The 19,010-nt window shown below is 34.1% G+C and overlaps 2 protein-coding genes across 6 annotated transcripts in view; both read left to right on the top strand.

Annotated features, from left to right (window-relative positions):
• Positions 1-19,010, top strand: part of LOC126719453 (probable CoA ligase CCL12) — a 105,630-nt gene that overhangs the window by 20,748 nt on the left and 65,872 nt on the right. The window contains exon 13 of one of the 2 annotated variants that reach the window (XM_050422013.1): positions 9,998-12,207. The exons of the other annotated variant lie outside the window; for it this stretch is intronic. Coding sequence (XP_050277970.1) covers positions 9,998-10,027 — 30 coding nt within the window. The 3' untranslated portion in view covers positions 10,028-12,207. Of the gene's footprint in view, positions 1-9,997; positions 12,208-19,010 lie in introns of those variants that run through there. 2 annotated transcript variants of the gene reach the window in all.
• Positions 2,247-19,010, top strand: part of LOC126719433 (probable CoA ligase CCL12) — a 109,058-nt gene continuing 92,294 nt past the window's right edge. Inside the window, exons 1-14 of one of the 4 annotated variants that reach the window (XM_050421984.1) lie at positions 2,251-2,842; positions 4,373-4,502; positions 4,601-4,860; positions 5,269-5,470; positions 6,783-6,823; positions 7,088-7,216; positions 7,345-7,418; positions 7,512-7,732; positions 8,311-8,405; positions 8,485-8,701; positions 8,903-9,025; positions 9,899-9,997; positions 12,122-12,328; positions 14,800-15,250. In XM_050421984.1, coding sequence (XP_050277941.1) covers positions 2,574-2,842; positions 4,373-4,502; positions 4,601-4,860; positions 5,269-5,470; positions 6,783-6,823; positions 7,088-7,216; positions 7,345-7,418; positions 7,512-7,732; positions 8,311-8,405; positions 8,485-8,701; positions 8,903-9,025; positions 9,899-9,997; positions 12,122-12,328; positions 14,800-14,913 — 2,181 coding nt within the window. In that variant the 5' untranslated portion in view covers positions 2,251-2,573 and the 3' untranslated portion in view covers positions 14,914-15,250. Of the gene's footprint in view, positions 2,843-4,372; positions 4,503-4,600; positions 4,861-5,268; positions 5,471-6,782; positions 6,824-7,087; positions 7,217-7,344; positions 7,419-7,511; positions 7,733-8,310; positions 8,406-8,484; positions 8,702-8,902; positions 9,026-9,898; positions 9,998-12,121; positions 12,329-14,799; positions 15,251-19,010 lie in introns of those variants that run through there. The other 3 variants (XM_050421989.1, XM_050421994.1, XM_050421998.1) reach the window with 3 other exon arrangements.

The raw sequence follows: 19,010 nt of genomic DNA, 5'->3' as shown, positions 1-19,010 counted from the left end.
ATAACCTCATTCAAGAGAGAATAGATAGGTTTTTTATGAATCCTAGTTGGTGCCTCTTGTATCCTGAAGCTAGGGTCTCCCACCTTACTCGTTGTCATTCCGACCATTGTCCCGTACTCCTTGAAACTGTCCCTAGACAGACCAATTTTCTCAATAGGCCTTTTAGATTCCAAAGCTTCTGGTTGTCCGACCCTTCTTTTCCTCAAGTGGTGACTAAGGCTTGGAATCAGGATGATAATCTTTCAACTTCTATTGATAGATTCACAACTGATGCTATGATATGGAATAAAAATCAGTTTGGAAATATATTTGAGAAGAAAAGAAGATTAATGGCTAGGCTTAATGGAATCCAGCGGGTTTTAGCTTCCAACCCCCAATCTTCCCTCATAGATTTGGAAAACCAGCTTCTTAGAGATCTGGATATAGTGCTGAATCAAGAGGTGGAGTTGTGGGCCTTAAAGTCTAGAATTAATTGGATGGTGTTGGGTGATCGTAACACCTCTTTCTATCATGTTTCTGCCCTTGCTAGGAGGAAAAGGAACACTATTTGCATGGTTAAAAACGAGGTAGGGGACTGGCTAACGGAGGAAAGAGAAGTTATGAACCATTTTAGAGAGGGGTTTATAAGGCTGTATACTACCAGCCAAGACAAGGCTGGTTGGAATCATAACCTCCGGCAGGGGTGGCAAAGTAGTCTCACGGAGGAGGAGAAGCACAGTTTAGACCAGCCGGTGATAGATGCTGAAATCACATATAACAGCTTTTGCATCAGCTTAACTTCAATAGCTGGAAAATTTCTATTGATGCACAGCATGAGCCCATCATGCAACGCCCAAACTCGTAAAACATTAATAAAAAAAACAAGTTTTAGCATTATAAAACCTTCTCAAACCTTCTCAAAGTATAACAATACAACAATTAAAAAATATAAACAACGAAAATATTAAAACATAAAAGTATAAATTCAATAATACAATATAAAAAAACATCATAAATTTAAAGCTAATAGATTAAAAACACATATGTATATCTTATAAAAAGCCTATAAAAACATTTTTTAATTATTTAAATATAAACGGAGTGGGTGCGGGGGAAAATATTAACCTCCATCCCTGCCCCATTTGTTATGCAGGGCGGATAAAACCCGTCCATCCAGGGCGGGTGAGGCGGGTACCCACAGGTGCGGCTTTAAATTGCTATCCCCAAACTCACTGAGAGAAACTTGGACATTGGACAGTTGTGTAAAGAATTAAAAAAATTCTAAGATCACATAATATGTCACAACTGTTCACGTCGTGGTAGACTGTACGTAAGGGAGAAAAAATGGGTCCATGTGAAAGTGATAGGTAGTTAGTCACAGTTTGACATGTAAGATAGTTGTGGTAAAAATTATGGCATTTTATGTGGTCCTACGTACTCATAAAGAATTATTTTGTCACATGGGCATGGAAGTTTGAATGGAGCCGGCCTCTAGTCCAATACTCTGACATGGTACTAGACAAAAATGGCGTTGCTACATTGGGTTCTGATCCTTCGATTTTCACTTTCATAGAATATTGACATCACAAGTATTGTGTGATCTCTTTCTCTCTCTGTACAATCCCCCTCCCCCTTCTTATTCCAGTAATGTCTACAGTATTTGAGAATGCGTAATTTCCTATCTGATATCTTGGCCTCTGGCTGAATTTAGAAAATTACTATATACTGTTCTTTACATTGAAAACAAAATCTAATTCAAAGACTCATCTTTCCACCTGTGTCGAATTGCCTGGAGTGCGTTGTGTATGCCACAATCAATTGCAACGTAGGATAGACTGTTCTTGATATGTTATAAGTAATTACTTGTTTAAATTGTTATCCGTGTAATCAGTCAATCATTGGAGAAATTTTTTTCCTCTTTATTATTATTTAAATTGGTAAGATTTTGATACTCCAAATTGTGCGGATCCTTTTAGTTGTTGAGTTTGTTGTGCGAGCATGCGTTGAGTCCATGTTTATTACTTAGGTATGTAAGAACTCCAAATATAATTTGATAGGTTATTTTGGATATACAAAGTCACAAACTACAACAACGACAACAGTGGCACTTAACGGGGTAGAATATACCTAGTGGAGAAGTAGGCCAAGGAAAAAAAAGTAGTGAAAAAGATGTCTCCCAATCATTAAAAAAATGTTAGGTGGGCATTGCCATGTGAATTATTGAGACATAGATGATAGACCCACTTCTCGTTTGGCTTGGATATGGACACACTGATTCTCTGTCCCAGTCATGGGAGCTTTCTTTCTATAAAAGATCTTACTTTTTATTTAACATGGTGTTTACACTGACACAACTCTCCCCCCAACCAAACAAAAATAAAAAGGCCCAACTTCGTGAGTACTCCACCAACACGATTGAGTTTTGGAGAGTAGTTGGTGTATAAGGAAATTTGGAAGGTTCGCTGCCATATATAACACGTGCACCAACCTCACCTACACAATTCTTCTTACGTTACAACTATTTTACTACTAGTCTACAACAACGTTGTCACTTACCAGTTACCACAGATCAAGAGAGAGATAGAGAGACAAAGATGAGGAAGAGCATAAGCGAAGTCGGAGTGGAGGACTTTGTGAAGGCAGGGCTAACCATAGAGGAGGCCAAAGAATTCCAAAGGGTACTCAAAGAAGCAGTTTTTGGAGCCAAAGGGTCTGACCCAAGAGAGGTTTGGCGATCACTGGTGGCTCAAAGGGTGCTAAAGTCATGGCACCCACATGCGCTGCATCAGCTAGTCTACTACTCGGTCTATGCCAATTGGGACTCCCTCACCAATGGTCCTCCTCTCTACTGGTTCCCTTCTCTGTATGGTTTTGCTCTTTGTCTTTGATTTCTTTCACTCAGTTCTATCCCTCTCTAATTAGCAATTACCTACTACTTTCACTGATTCATTGCATTGTTTTCTCCGTTGTTATTTAGTCCTTATAGTTCTGCATATTCTTACAGTTGGACCTGCAGTTTTTGTCTTTTCTATTTATCTGCCTAGTTATAAAGAGATTATCCTTTTTGGTAGTTGTTTGCCACGTCTTTGTGAAAAAACTGATTGAGACCCTTCATCTAACAGATCCCAATAATGTATTTGATTTGGTAGTAACGACAAATATCACCTTTTTTTTTTTTTTTTTTTTTTTTTTTTGGAGAAATAAACTATCACTTATCCAAAAAGTAACTGTCAAGAAACAGTAAATTAAATCATTCAATTATTATTGAAACACTCTCAGAGTCCCCCTTAATATGTGGGATCCTATCAACATTTGAGATTTATTAATTTTTTAAATAGAGGTAGAGGGGAAACATTGTTCTAATTCAAAACCGCATTCTGTCATATCATAATAAACTACCATTTTACCCAAAAGTTTAATACCAACAAATGGTTAAAATCATGCAGTAAAATGCACCATTTTTCTTTTTTGACATATTTGGAATTCATATCTTCGATTTGGACTCTAGAAACTTGTGTAGGTGATGTATTTATAACATGTAAAACAGTGAAAGTGTAGTTGAAAATGATTTTTTTGTTCATATATGTGAATGTGAAGTTTAGGTGGCCTGGCCCTACAGATTTTGGTGGTTTTTGTGTGCAATGATCAAGGACACGTATACTTTGCCAAAAGAAAAAAGGAAAAAAAAGAATTCTACAGCTCCAAGATGTTATTGAAGTTGGGTTGTCAATTTACTACCACTTATATGCTGCTAGTAGTGAGTAACTTGGCGGGTGTGTGTAATTTGGAGAAGTAGTTTTTATTGGATGGTTCTTTTCAAACTCTGCTTGCATGAAAACATGCTTGGCCAATGTTCTAAGATGTAATCACTTCAAGTCTCTAGATGAGTGGAATTGTGGAGATATGGAATATGATATCAGTTATACTGGGAGTACAAAGTAAAGTACCTTGCTACTATTTGATCACAGGGTTTAAAAAGAAATCAATGAACTTGACTAATCCAATCTCTCTTTCAATGATTCTGTTAGGAGTTTAGCTTATTCGACCATGTTTCTTTCCATGTTTTCTGGATCAATGTTATAGGCATTAGTAATGTTTATTCTCCGGTTAGCTGCAATTGTTAACAAATGTAAGTATGTAACCAGCATTAACATTGCACTGCTGCTGTACTCTTTAACTAAACTTAATACAATTATCTATGATTGATGGTTGTATCATTAGTTGCAGAAACTTATATACATTTTGTTGCAGAAAATTAATAGTGTGTGCATTCCAATTATTAGCTCAATTTTATTGTGTTGTAATGACTTTGAGGTTGCATTTTTTGATATATTCAAAGAGTAAATGTTCAGATTTTTACTCCTAGCTGATCTCTTCTCGCTCTGTTTGTTAGAGATCAGTCTAAACATACAAACTTGGGACGTTTGATGGAAAAGTATGGTTCAAAGCTATTAGAAACATCATACAAGGATCCTATTACAAATTTCAGCCACTTTCAGAACTTCTCTGCTCAGCATCCTGAGGTATATTATGCTTTTTGTGCCTTCATTTGCTAGGTAAATGCTAGTTTTGATGCAAAGTAGTATTTCAACTTAGTTATGTAAATGTCAATGAATTTCAGGCTTACTGGTCTATTGTTCTAAAAGAGCTTTCAGTTTCATTTCATGAGGCCCCAAAGTACATTTTAGATACTTCCAACAAATCGAAACAAGGGGGAACATGGTTTCCAGGTTCAGTTTTGAATATTGCTGAGTGTTGTTTGCTACCTAGAACTCATCCAAGAAAAGAAGATGACAGTGTGGCTGTTGTGTGGAGGGATGAAGGCTGTGATGATTCCAATATTAATCACATGACACTGAAAGAACTTCGAGAACGAGTAATGTATGCTCTCAGTTGATTATGCTTATCCCCAATTGAGTGTGTTAAAGTGTGGTGCACATTATAACTACTGTGTCTGAGTGAACATTATAACTACTCTCTCTCTCTCTCTCTCTCTCTCTCTCTCTGGGTCAATGCAAATGGGATATATTAGGGATACTGCCTTTATCTCATAGATTGTGATTCTTTGCAACTATGCACTTTTTGGGAATCTAATGGTGTTGTGGTTGTGTTTGTGAGTTTTTTTTTTTTTTTTTTTTTTTTTTTTTTTTTTTTTTGGGTCTTTAAAGAATGGTAGCCCTCCACATTGAAATGCAAGGTTGAGTTATAAAGTGTACTTGGCTCTTTATTTTTCAATTCTTCAACCGAAGACAGATGCATATATTAAGAGTATTTTGAAATGATTTACAGGTTGGTGGCAAATGCACTGGATGCAGTATTTTCAAAGGGTGATGCAATTGCAATTGATATGCCAATGACAATCAATGCAGTTATCATATATTTGGCAATTATACTAGCGGGATTTATTGTTGTATCAATAGCTGACAGTTTTGCAGCAAAGGAAATTGCAACTCGTTTGCGTGTGTCAAAAGCAAAGGGTATCTTCACTCAGGTGATCATTCAATTTCATAAAATATCTGTCAGATTAAAAATGTGGGATTACTTTAGTACTCAAACCAATTTGGCCCAATCTGTTATGATATGTGAAGTGATAGCAATTGTACTTGTGTCATCAGATGTTAGAATCAGTAATTAGCAAGGTTGTTTGTTTGATTGTGTTCCTTGTCTAGTTAACCCCATAAATAAATAAGTGCTCAAAGCTGCAAAAATAATGGCCTGACCATTCAGTCTTTTGCAAAAATGGTCTGACCATTAGATTGGCTCATCATACATGTTGATTGTACTTCATACAATCATCCATATAATGCTGCATTTTATCGATGGTATTTTTGGTTGTTTAGATTTCTGCATTCTGCCTGGCTCAAATCATATCAGCATGAGTGGATTACCAAATTTTACTTTTATAAGTATTTATCATTTATTTCTGCTCCTTCCTCCTTTCCTATTTCTCTCTTTGCCTAGTTGTCGTAATAGTTTCATCTTTTGCTGTGATCTCTGTCCACTTCTGAATATGAACAAATCCAGCTGTTACCAGTTGTATAGTTAATATGTATCTTCCTTATGGTGTTAGCAGTACATTAATCAATAGTTTCTAGAAGCACATCTCTAAACCATCCAGCCATAATTCCCTGCTGGCAATCTTACTGAAAAATTAATTTCCACTTTTTGTATTAATTAGATAGAATCTTTTGATGGTTCTTCCTACGTTCCCGCATGTTTCAAACTATTTTGTGGTAATTTTTAAATGTCAAGTTCATACATTTATGATGTTAAACTGTCTAGTTCTGCTTACATCTCAGTTTGGTTTTTCCCTCCCCAAGCTGGTAGGTATAAGCAAGGTAGTTTAGTTTGAAAAGCAAGGAAAATTGTGTCTTTCACAAGTAGTTAATTCTTGGAGAGGCTGTTATAAGCTTACAACTATTTTAGTATATTGGATGAGGCTTTGGACTTAAAGGTCAAAGAAAGTTGTGGAGCTCTATTAGTTTCTATCATGGAACAACTTACTGTTGCTTTTCAGAATTGTTAATGCAACCTGTATTTGAATTCTCTCCCTTTTCTATGTTCATAAACATGTGGATGTACCATGAATATTCATTGAGTTGGTTCATATTTACATTTTTGAGTTCATTTCTATGTTCATATGCATGTGAGTGTACCACAAATTCTGTCCCTCAGGGGTTTAGGCTTGTACAAGCCCACAAATAAGCTAAAGTAATATATCAATTTTGAACTAATTTTTATATGTTTCAGTTTACATAGTTCCTTGTTTAGAAAATTGATTCCTGTTCTCAATTTGAATTCAGGATTTTATATTAAGAGGAGGCAGGAAGTTTCCTTTGTACAGGTAAAGACTGCCATTGTATAGTTAAGATAGATGAGAGCAACTTCCTTCTCTGTGTCAGGTGGTAGAACTAAAGTAACAAGCCATGTGTGTGAATGATGGATTCACCCTACCTGAGCCTTATAAAATGCTAGTTTTTGTGCAAAAGCCAAAAGCCAAATGCCAAATGCCAAGCACCAATTTCCTTTTTACCATGTTGATTGGAGACTGGACAGGTTAATAGTACACTTTTTGTATCATCATGGCTATTCTTCTTTCTCCTTGCAGTCGAGTTGTTGAAGCTGCTCCTTATAAAGCTATAGTGCTCCCTGTTATTGGTAATGATGTGGGCATTCAGTTAAGAGAACAGGATTTGTCGTGGAAAGAATTTCTTTCTAGTGCCAATCACCATCCGAGGTATGCGTACAGCAATGGAGTCAAATTAGTTCAACAAATTACTTAATGAAATTAAAGTTCCACCTTTGTATCATCATGAAAAAATGTCCAAAGAATTAATTACTGTAATGACATTCTCTTCTTGGCAGATCAAATAATTATATTCCAGTCTATCAACCAGTGGAATCCGTGATTAATATACTTTTTTCATCTGGAACCACAGGTATATAAGTTGTTCCCGCACATATCTATTTCTTAGCTTGGATATGAAATGCTTTTATCATAAATGTCTAGTTCCTTTCTTGGCCTTCATCAGGAGAACCAAAAGCTATTCCATGGACACAGCTTTCACCAATTCGATGTGCTGCTGATTCATGGGCTCACATTGATGTTCAAGTTGGAGATGTTTTCTGCTGGCCCACAAATTTGGGATGGGTGATGGGACCGATCTTACTCTACTCTTGCTTTCTATCTGGTGCAACTCTTGCACTCTATCATGGATCACCTCTTGGCCATGGCTTTGGAAAATTTGTTCAGGTAACACCTCCAACACTTTTTCTCGGCCTGAAGGATAATAGATTAATATACTTTCTTAGTATTTGATTTTACTTAAATCAATCAGAAAGAATTATTATGAGGCAAACAATGGAAGCCAGCTGGAGAATGGAAATCCAACCCAGGGTAATTGGCTTTGGAAGAAACAGACTTATGTAGCCCTCTAAAGATCTTATAAAATACCATCAAAGTTGTGGTTGCTTAGATTTATTTATTTTTTGTGAATTGTTGGTTAGTGGTGGAAAAAGGCAAATATTCCCCCGGACTTTTTTGAAAAGAAAAACATTATTTAGATGAGTTGTAGTATAAACAATAAGGAACTCCAGGAATACTGAACTTCTTTATACAAGCATAGCAGTATACCAAAGAGATCTAAGCTCAAATGACACGTCCTTCCTACTGTAAGAATGAGTTGCACGGTGAGATCATTAGTTCAAAAGCCACTGAGCGTGTGCTTGTGTGACTTACCAATTAAAAAATTCTCGTAATATTTTTTGCATTATAAGGGTTAGCACCCTCTGTCCAAATACCAACTTTATTTTGATTTTAATTTTGTTCAGGATGCAGGAGTGACTATTTTGGGTACAGTTCCCAGCATAGTAAAAGCTTGGAAGAATACAAAATGTATGAAAGGCTTAGATTGGACAAGGATAAAGTAATATCTCTTTGCACTTTAAAAAACTATGTTTGCATATAAATCGAAGGAAAAAGAACTTAGAAATGGATATGTGCAGATCATTTGGATCCACAGGGGAAGCATCCAATGTTGATGATGACCTTTGGCTTTCTTCACAATCTTATTACAACCCCATTATAGAATGTTGTGGTGGCACAGAACTTGCGTCATCTTATATCCAAGGATGTCCACTGCAGCCGCAAGCTTTTGGAACCTTTAGCACAGCATCAATGACAACAGGCTTTGTCATCCTTGATGAACATGGGATACCATATGTAAGAATATTTATTAGATGGTTTCTAGTTGAAAGTTAATTTTCCTTTTCTACTGTGTATTCTGTTATTTCAGTAACTGGTGATGGATAATTGCTGAACAATTGCAACAATGTCCATGATTATGAAAGAAAATGGATGTGGAGAAGCCAAGTCAAATGACTGATAAATGGATATATTTTATGTCTTTTACCTATATGACAGCATGATCAAGCTTGTGTTGGTGAAGTTGGTTTATTCCCCCTATACATGGGAGCAACTGAGAGATTGCTTAATGCCGATCATGATGAAGTTTATTTCAAGGGAATGCCAATGTACAAAGGAATGGTATGCATAAACCTGCCCCCCCTCCTTTTTCTTCAGAAATACTTGCATGCTAGTTTAAGTGATAGTCTGTGAGCAATGACATCATTTGTGGTGTCCTACATCTATGGTTCAAACCCCACCTCCCCCTCCCCCACAATCTACCTATCTCAAAAGAATACTTGCATACTCAGCTCTTTTTATGCCTAGTTTTTATATCATTTAGGTTGTACATACTTATACGGACATTTAGAAAGGAATATCTATTTGAGAATTTCGGTTGTCTCCTACTTAAAAAGCAGCCTGATTGGTGTTCTTTAGATTGTGATTGTGGCCCTGATTTTTTAGATAGTATCATGTGTGTTGATCTCACCCATAGGATAGGCAATTGCTGAACCACATAGGCATTGTTATCTTCTAGTTCTTCTGATGCATTGAGGACTGTAAATTAATTGCAAAAGCACCAATTTGTATCAATTCCAACATTTATCTACAATTTTTTAAAGGACAAAGTTAGGCTCCAAACATGCTTGGATTGGAGTAATCTTTTCCAACCCATTGCATGGTAGTTTGTAAGATTATTCATGTGTATTATTTAAACAAGTCATATGACTCATTAACAAATTCAAGTAATTAAAATCACACATGGATGCTCTCTTCAATCGCCACATAGTGGTTTGGAAAAAAATAACTCCAAACATGTTTGGAGCCAAAAAAATTTCTTTTTCAAGTTTGTTCCACAGAATTATTATTACTATATTGATTATTGTTTTATATTTGTTACCTAGAGAAGTATTAAATTTATATAAAATATTTCTCTTGGTGAGTATAACAAACATGTGATGGTTGTTGGCTTTGTATTCTATTATAACATGATATATATATTTGCATTGGCAGCACCTCAGGAGACATGGAGATATCATTAAGAGAACTGTTGGAGGATATTTCACTGTTCAGGGTAGGGCTGATGACACTATGAACATTGGAGGTATTAAGGTACCACATATTGCTCTTCCTGTGATTTGATCATTTGAGAATTACTCTAATATTTGTTGTGGACTAACCCGTGGAAGAAAACAAAGGTATAAATATTACATCAAACTAGATGTGGACTTGCATGATGTGGGAAAATATGAAATTATTTTGTAATGTGACATAATTATAATTTATTTTATGAAATTTGCTGAAGATACTAAATTAGGATTTTAAAACTAGGATTAGTTGTCTTTAGAGGTAGACTCATGTAATCAAAGAGGTATTCTTACACTTAAACAATCTTCTCTTCTGAATTTCTCCCTTTTTTCTCTTTCTTGATTGCATGCAAGTGTCACCCATCTATATACATTGACTCTCTCTTTCTCTCTCCAAATGCAATAATTTTTGCTAGTATTTTCTCCGTCTCCCTATCTCTACAAATGTATCTGACGCAGGACAAACAAAAACCACTCATTAGGAAAATTAAAGAACATGAAAAATAAAGATAGAGAACCTAGGAGTCAGCAGCACCAAGTAGCAAAAATGCTCTAGAAGTTAGCACCTAGGGTTGGCTACAGTTAGTACTAGACCATCAAGACAATTTCAAGAGAAATTTATATATCATAAAAATAATTCCCCTAAAAAATATGATTACATTATTGTGCTTATATTAGTTATATAATCTATTGAACCCTAATCCTAATTCTCATAGGAAACCTTGGTTCTAATTAACGTAGGAAACTTCATTCTAAATGACTTTGGAAATCCCAATTATTGAATTTTAAAAATAACCTAGTTAACTACTAAGACCTAAAGAAAATACAATTGGCTAATGAATATTACAATGGACTCCAAAATGAAACAAGACTAAATTAAAATAAATATTTTGTGCGCTTCTAGGATTAGCCTTTTCTATTTACTCCTCCTATTTCAATTACTCTTTTATTTGAATGTTTTGGATGTGTTTGGTTAATTTTGTTCTTTTTAAAAATGGTCCATGTTCTTCTAACTTGTGTCATAATGGGCAATATCTTCTTAGAGTTTTCTTTGTACAACTGAACTTTACTTAGGTGCTATCAAAGGCAAAAAAGATAGATTTGTAATAATCATTTACTCAAATAGTTGGGACGCGCATTCAAATGTGTAGTCAAGTAGATTTGTTTTGATAAACTCAAATTCACACTTTCAAAACAACTAATTATAACTAAAACTAAAATCAAATTAAAGCCATTAGAGGGAGAGAGAAGACCTATGATGGGGAATTATGAAACACAACACAAAAGCATCAAAACACATCAATCTAAAGTAGAGCTATAAAAAACACAAAAACTCCTAAACCCAAACAAGAACGATTAAAATATTCACCAAAAGAAAGAAAAACAGAGAGAGAGAGAGAGAGAGAGAGAGAGAGAGAGAGAGAGAGAGAGAGAGAGAGAGAGAGAGAGAGAGAGAGAGAGAGAGAGAAAGTAATCTCCTTTTTTTGTGGATGAATGTGAACTGAATGGGAATGAGAGAGATACAAAAGGGGTAATAGCAAATGAGAAAATGTTGCGCACAAACTGTTTTACACAAACTCTAAAAAACAATTGAAACTGTGACTTGAAGTCAAGATAAGTGGAAATCGTGACTTCAAGTCATGGTTTCAGTTGTTTTTTGGAGTGTGTAGAACAATGTAAAACAATTTATATGTAATAAACACTACTCATAGCAAATTTATCGAAAAGAAAATGGAGAAAAGAAGAGTTAGAAAAGGTGAAAAAACGGTTGGAGGAAAAATAACCGTAAAATAGGAAATAATAGGGAGAAAGAGGGCCAAAAAGGACCGAGAAATGTTGGACAAAGAATGACAGTAAAGTGGTAAATAATGGGAAGAAGAAGGATAGTCCAATTTTTTTTTTTTGAGAAGAACTAAAAAAAATGAAGGAAACATATAGCATATTAACAAAATTAATTTCTAATCCTCTATTATTCATATATATATATATATATTTGTATAGATAAAAATGAGTTGCATAAAGTACAACCGGAAAGGAAGCAATTGATTTTTGAAACTTGCAATAAGCTTGACCTGACCGAGTGCTTTAATAGGCATGCATGGACTAACATCTGAAATATTGAAAACCTCGAATATTTGTTGATAAACAGACAAGTTCTGTTGAAATTGAGCGTGTATGTGACCGTGCTGATGAATGCATCTTGGAGACTGCTGCAATCAGTGTTGCACCCGTAGATGGTGGTCCAGAACAGTTGTTCATATTTGTAGTCTTAAAGAAAGGATCTTCTATTGAACCAGACAAGCTGAAAATCCTTTTCTCAAGGACAATTCAAAGCAACCTCAACCCGTTGTTTAAGGTTTGTCTCTAAAACTGTTTTTTTTCTTCCTTTGGCTTACGATTTGTTTTACTTTGACCATCATCTGACCATTCTTAAGAGATCAGATTCCTTGCTCAAAATTGAAGAGTCACCTTTGAAATTTTTTTCATCCACATAATGTTGAATGGAAAATCAAATATATAGTGATGTTACAACTTGTTATAAATTTATGCTTTGTTTGTTTTGTTGAAAAATATTTTATGAAAAAATATTTTTAGCATTTTGCTATGTTTGTCTCATTAAAATTTGATCAAACCTGAAAATGTTTTCTGTTGTTGACTATAAAATCCTTTGTAAAAGGTTGTAAACCATTTTACCTTAAAAACTTGGTAAAACATTTTACAAAAACACATAGTACCTATCCCTCCATCTTGTGGCTAGGTCGTCGTTTTGGTAGGCTAGGCCGTTGGACCATTGGCTCTAGCCACTGGATTGGCAGGCTCCTGCAATCGGACCATTGGTTTTGGTGGTTTATGCACTGTAAATGTTCTCAGTGACAACATTTTACAGCAAAACAAATGGGGCGTTAACTACATAAATGCTTACAACTTATGTGCTAAGTGCCCGTTTGGTTCCACATTTTGAGCTCAAAAAGCGCTTTTTGAAAAAAGTCAGTCCTAAATTTGCGTTTGGTTAAGCCCAAAACGCAACTTTTATCAAAAAGTTGCGTTTTGGGCATAGAGCAAAAACGCGGACAAACGCGAAAATTTTTATAGACCTCTGAGGGTCCATAAATGAAAACGCGCAGTGCGCGTTTTGGATGGTTACCGTTGCTACGGTAGAATTACGGAAATACCCATTCAATTAGAACATCAATTCTTTCGGAAACAGTAGATCAAGAACAGGAAAAAAAAAAAAAATTAGAACAACTCTTTCGGAAACAGCAGATCAAGAACATAAAAAAAGAAAAAAAAAATTTAGAACAACTCTTTCGGAAACAGCAGATCAAGAACAGAAAAAAAAAAAAAATTAGAGCAACAACTCTTTCGGATCAACAGCAGATCAACAACAACAACAAGAAAATTAGAACAACAGCAGATCAAGACCCTCTGGCGGATCAAAAAAACTGACGAAAAAAAAGGGGGGGGGGAGAGATTTACCGACCATCCAATCTTCCCGATCATCCAATCTTCCCGATGATCCAAGAACAAGAAAAAAAAATAGAAAAAGAAGAAGGAGAGCTGGTTCCTTCGTTCGTTTTGAAGTGCTAAGAGAACAAAAAAAAAAAAAAAAAAAAAGGAAGAAGAAGGAGAGCGACTGTTCTAGCCTGAAGTGCTAAGAGGAAAAAAAAAAAAGAAAAAAAGAAGAAGGAGAGCGACTGTTCTGGACTGAAGTGCTAAGAGGAAAAAAGAAAAAGAAAAAAGAAAGAGCTGTGGAATGAATGTTCTGGATAGTGCTGGTGTGGTAGGAATAAAAGGGGAACGAAGGAAAAAACAAAAGTAGGAAAAAACAAAAGAAAAGAGTGTGGGTACGTGGGTGGAGGAGAAAAAAAGAGGGGGAAAAAAAAAAGAAGGGAAGGAGAACCCACGTGTGTGTGTGTGGAGAGAAAACAAAAGAGAGAAAAAAAATTATATCACAATATTTTTACAATAAATCTTAAGGTAGGTTATTATTAACTAATATTGGTGGGAAAAAAATAATTTTTTTAGAAAGAGAAAAAAATAATTTTAATAGTATGTTAAAATTAAAATTAGTATCAATTTTTATCACAATATTTTCATAATACTTTCATAATGAATCTTAAGTGGTAGGTTATTATTAGCTAATATTGGTGAAAAAAAATAATTTTTTTAGAAAGAGAAAAATTGATTTAAGTATGATGAAGTAATTGATTTAAGTATGAAACAAACTCACATAAAAAAGTATGAAATAAATTCCCTTATATATATACATTGTCCTTTTTGATAATTTATCCCTTAAACTGCCATTTTTATAAGTGCTAGCCAAACACTCAGCTTTTTCATTATGCACTTTTTAACAGTTTTTACCAAACACTCAGCTTTTTAAAACTCCACTTTTTCATTATGTACTTTTACAAAAAGCTGAACCAAACTCACCCTAACTCTCAAAGACAATATAAATAAAAAGTAATTCAAAAATTCACTTTTTTTGTGTTTTTTCATGTGACATTGACCATATTCATTGTCACATAAGTTTAACCTCTTTGTAGTAGAATGGATAGTAGTTTTAGCATATTCCAAATCAAATTGGTGTCTTTATGAGTTCTAATGAATCCATATATATTATATATATATATATATATATATATATTATTATTATTATTATTATACACTCATACCAATTGCTTTGAAAAGAGTCATTCAATTCATTCCAAAGGATGTGTAGAAGAGATGGAATAGATTTGAATTCCATGGTGGTTTCCACAAATTGGTCTAAATTCTTTTATAAGTTATTGATACAATTCCTCCAACTCTCTTTATGATTAACAGGTGAATTATGTTAAGATTGTTCCGGAGTTTCCTAGAACGGCTTCTAACAAGTTACTGAGAAGGGTTCTGAGAGACCAAATGAAGCATGAGCTCTCAACTCGGAGTAAAATTTAATGTGAACATCGTCAATTTCGTCATGCATAAAAATATCAATAAGTTCATTCATGTTAGGTGAATTTTGAGAATTGAGATGGTTGAATTAGTGAAACATGTAAATAGAATACGAAATGGTTGAGATATATGTTTCATGTTGATGGAAATCTGCGGTTATTTCTGACTATAGGCATATTGCCCAATAAAGTGTGACTAGAATATAGTCATTGTTTGTAGAGCAGCAGATGTGTTAGGTGCAAGCTGTTCGCTGAATAGTCTACATTGGGATTTGAGAAATGTAATCGTGTTCATTTGGAAACAACTTATTTAATTTTATATTGAAATTATTTTGCCGAAAGTATACCACTTTGAAAAAGTTTAAAATTAAAATGTGATTTTCCCTTTATTTTATTTTATTTTAATAATCAAACATAATGTTTTTTTAATAATAATAGTTACTATGTGGCTCGCTATTTAGTGTTTTTTAGAAGGGAGATTTTTTTTAAAAGAAACTTACAGTGATGTATATCCAGAAGGACCTAACTCTTGGATACACAACACAGACTTTAAATCTCTTTTATTCACACTCATTTTTCAATGTAGGATTAATTTATTATTTTTTTTTTAGAATACTAAATATTTTTAACACAGTAGGGAAAGAGATGAAGGTTCTTTTTAACACTATTTAGTAGTTGATTAGTACTATGATGTGCTATTTTAGTTTTTTTTTTTTTTAATATAAAAGCCTGGACATGTATGCATTCCAAGTTGTTCTCTCAAACCGAAACATCATCAAGTAGAAGTGTGTAAACTGTAAAGTAGGCTTGCGTCAATGAAAAATAAAATAAAATAAAAATTACCAAACACGTAAGAGAGTTGGAACTTTGGAAATACAAATCCCAAAATCAAATCTTAAGTCAGCATAATTGTTGCCAAAGAAAAGATCGATAGCACAAAACTCAAAGCAAGAAAATATGATTTCTTAAGTTGATTTATGGTGTTTCTGAATGAGTCAAACACAATGTATTCAAGCTACCAACACAGATATATAGTCATAGTAAAAGTTTAATGTTGCTGTTGTTTATGTCATGGTTTTTTTTGCTTCTCAAAAAAAAAAAAAATTGTTTTTATTTTTATTTTTATTTTTTTTACGGTCGTACTACTCTTATTTTGACACTAGTGGGGGTGGGGGAAAATCAAAACCAAAAAAAAAAAAAAAAACTAGTATTTTTCCACAAAAGCAAAACAAGTAAATGACTAAAATATTACTTAAGTCTTTGATAATAATAGTGAAGAGTTTGCACGGATCCAAACCAAATAAAAACCATAATGAAACGAATAGTAGAAATAAACGTACCCAAATTCAACAGAAACTAACTACAGTTGATTTGATTTCTTTAAAAAAACAAAAAAATCAATATAGAAAAGAGTCATGTACATTGACATACCATTAAGCAGAAGCAAATAGAAAAGCTGATGATGACGGTGTAGAGACTAATGACATTGAGATAATGGAGGAAGAAGCAAATAAAATATATTTGAAGTTGAGTTTGAAAACCAACATGAGTGTGACCCTATTTTGTAGGCAATATTTTATGTGGGAGTTAACAGAATTTTATTTTTCAGACTCTAAATCACATTAAAAGAATAGAGAAGTACTACATCCACAATATTTTCACAACAGATCATAGATGGTTAGTTATTATTGGTTATTATTTGAATCTATCGTTAAAATGATTTTTTTACTCTACCAATAACAACTAGTAATAGTTTGTCACTTAAGATTTGTTGTGAAAATGTTGTAGAGGAGATTAATGAAGACCCTATTATAGAGAAAAATCTTGAGGTCGAGATAGTAGAAACTGTACGTTTTTAGACCCCTTAAAAACACAACCAGATTAATCTAGTTAATTAGCCAAGTGATTAACTTAGGTAAATTATGCAGATCTAGGTTAACACATATAAATCATATCATGCAAAGCAGCGAAAATATAAAAAACACAATGATATGATGATCCAGGAAAACCAAATCGATAAAAAACTTAGGGAGGATTTAACCTAGTTATTCTCAAGGTAAACTGAATCCACTACGAAAGAATTAAAGTTTGCACAATAGCGACTTAGACCATTAACATCCTATTGCTACCTCGAGTAGAAAACTTACTACCACGACCACGTGACAGTTCCAAGTCCACGGACTACTTCTTTCTTGGATTCCCAACAAGCACAAGCACAAGCACACCCGCTTGTGTATCTTTAAGCTCTTGAATGCAGCAACTGAATCGATCACCAAGTTCTTGACATAATCTTGAATCTTGGAAACCCTAAGTATGTGTGAAGGCAACCACCTCTTGATCTTACAAAAGATTCACACACACAGTATAAGGAACAACTTTAAAAACGTGATTAGGGTTTCCTTTTATACCTAGAGCAATACATAAAACCCTACACGTCATATGGGCTTAGGGCTGAGTTGGAAATTCTGCAGAAAAAACATTTTGCCCAACTTTCGATCGATCGAGTATAATTCTTGATCGATCGAGCCAGTCAGAATTGCACACTCAATTCTGTAGTTAACTTGATTCCAATTTTACAAATAAACAAACTTTGAGCAAGCCTAAACCTAGACTCTATGTTTTGATCATGGTTTGCCAACATAATACAAATTGAAGTTCTAATACATTAGTTCCTAAAGTTTTAGAATCTAACAGAAACCATCAAAGAAGAAATTTTAGAGGAAGTTGTCAATGATCTCAATGAAGTCAAGTTAGATGATTGCAACGTTCAAGCTCCTATTACTTTGGTGGGAGACACCGAAACACAATTTATTGATTTTATTGGCATGGAAGGATTTGATGTGATTATTGACTCTTATTTGGTGAATATTGTTAATTGCATAAAAATTAGGGGACAAGAAGTTCAAGTTGCTCAATAGATGAATTATATTCAAAGTATTTGTTCTCTTGGCATGGAAGATTTCAAATTTCAAAAATGAACTCGAGGACAAGTTTGTTTCAAGTGGAGGGGTCTGATGTAGGACAGAATCTACAATTTAATTATTGTAATTTATTAATTTTGGTTTTTAATTTGTAATTTTTGTTATTTTAGGTTTAGGGTTATTATTTCCTTGTTTTAGGTGCTTTTAATGTTTTTTAGGTCAAATTTGGTTGCTGTTATAGTTAGGTATTAATTAGGAGTTATTTTAGAATATATTTTCTTGTTTGTCAAGTTTTACAGAGCCCTTAAATAGGCCCCTCATGGATTCGAGGTTATTTTCAGAAGCAAATATGTTTTGTTTCTTGTTTTTTAGAGGTTGACGTGTTTTGCTTTTTGATGCTTCTGCATCCCACATCAATTTCTTTAAAAAGAAAAAAAGATTTTTTTTCTTAAACTCTAAGTCAGCGTTCAACTAATTTTTATTTTTATTTTTTATAAATATATCAATTTGAGATTATGCTAAAAAAAAAAAGTAATTTGAGTTCGAATAGAACTCATATTTGAATTTTGAACAAAACAACAGGAATGTAAGAAAACGTGAGTGTTATTTATTTATTTATATATAAATAAAATGTAAAAAAAATGTGGTTTGTGTAAAAGTGGTCCCATTTGCAGGCATTATTTTAGGTGTGAGTTAATGATGGTTTTTAGACCCCTTAAAACACAATTGGATTAACCTAGTTAATTAGTCAAGTTGTTACTTAGTCCAAATTCCAAGTCTAGGTTATCACAATCAAACAATCATATCATGCATAGCAGCGGAAAATAAATAAGACAATGATATGATCACCCAGGAAAACCAAACCGGTAAAAAACCTGGGGAGGATTTAACCTACCTATCCTCAAGGTAAAAAGCAAATCCACTAGAAAGAATCGAAGTTCATATAATAAGATTTACAAGCCTCCACGCTCGACTTCTTATTGCTACCCACCAGTAGAACTTACTGACACGATCACGTGCAATTTCCGAATCCACGGACTCCTTCTTTCTTCGGCTTTTGCAAAACACAAACACCCCCGTTTGTGACTTTGAGATCCCACTCAAAGGTTTAGCAACACAAACTCTCCTGTTTGTGACTCCAAGACCACCCTTGAAGGTTTAGATCATCAACACCTTTGAT

This window comes from Quercus robur, chromosome 1 (genome assembly GCF_932294415.1).
Source record: "Quercus robur chromosome 1, dhQueRobu3.1, whole genome shotgun sequence".
Taxonomy (NCBI): domain Eukaryota; kingdom Viridiplantae; phylum Streptophyta; class Magnoliopsida; order Fagales; family Fagaceae; genus Quercus; species Quercus robur.
Note: the sequence above shows the minus strand (reverse complement) of the source record. Positions and strands in the feature narration are given on the sequence as shown.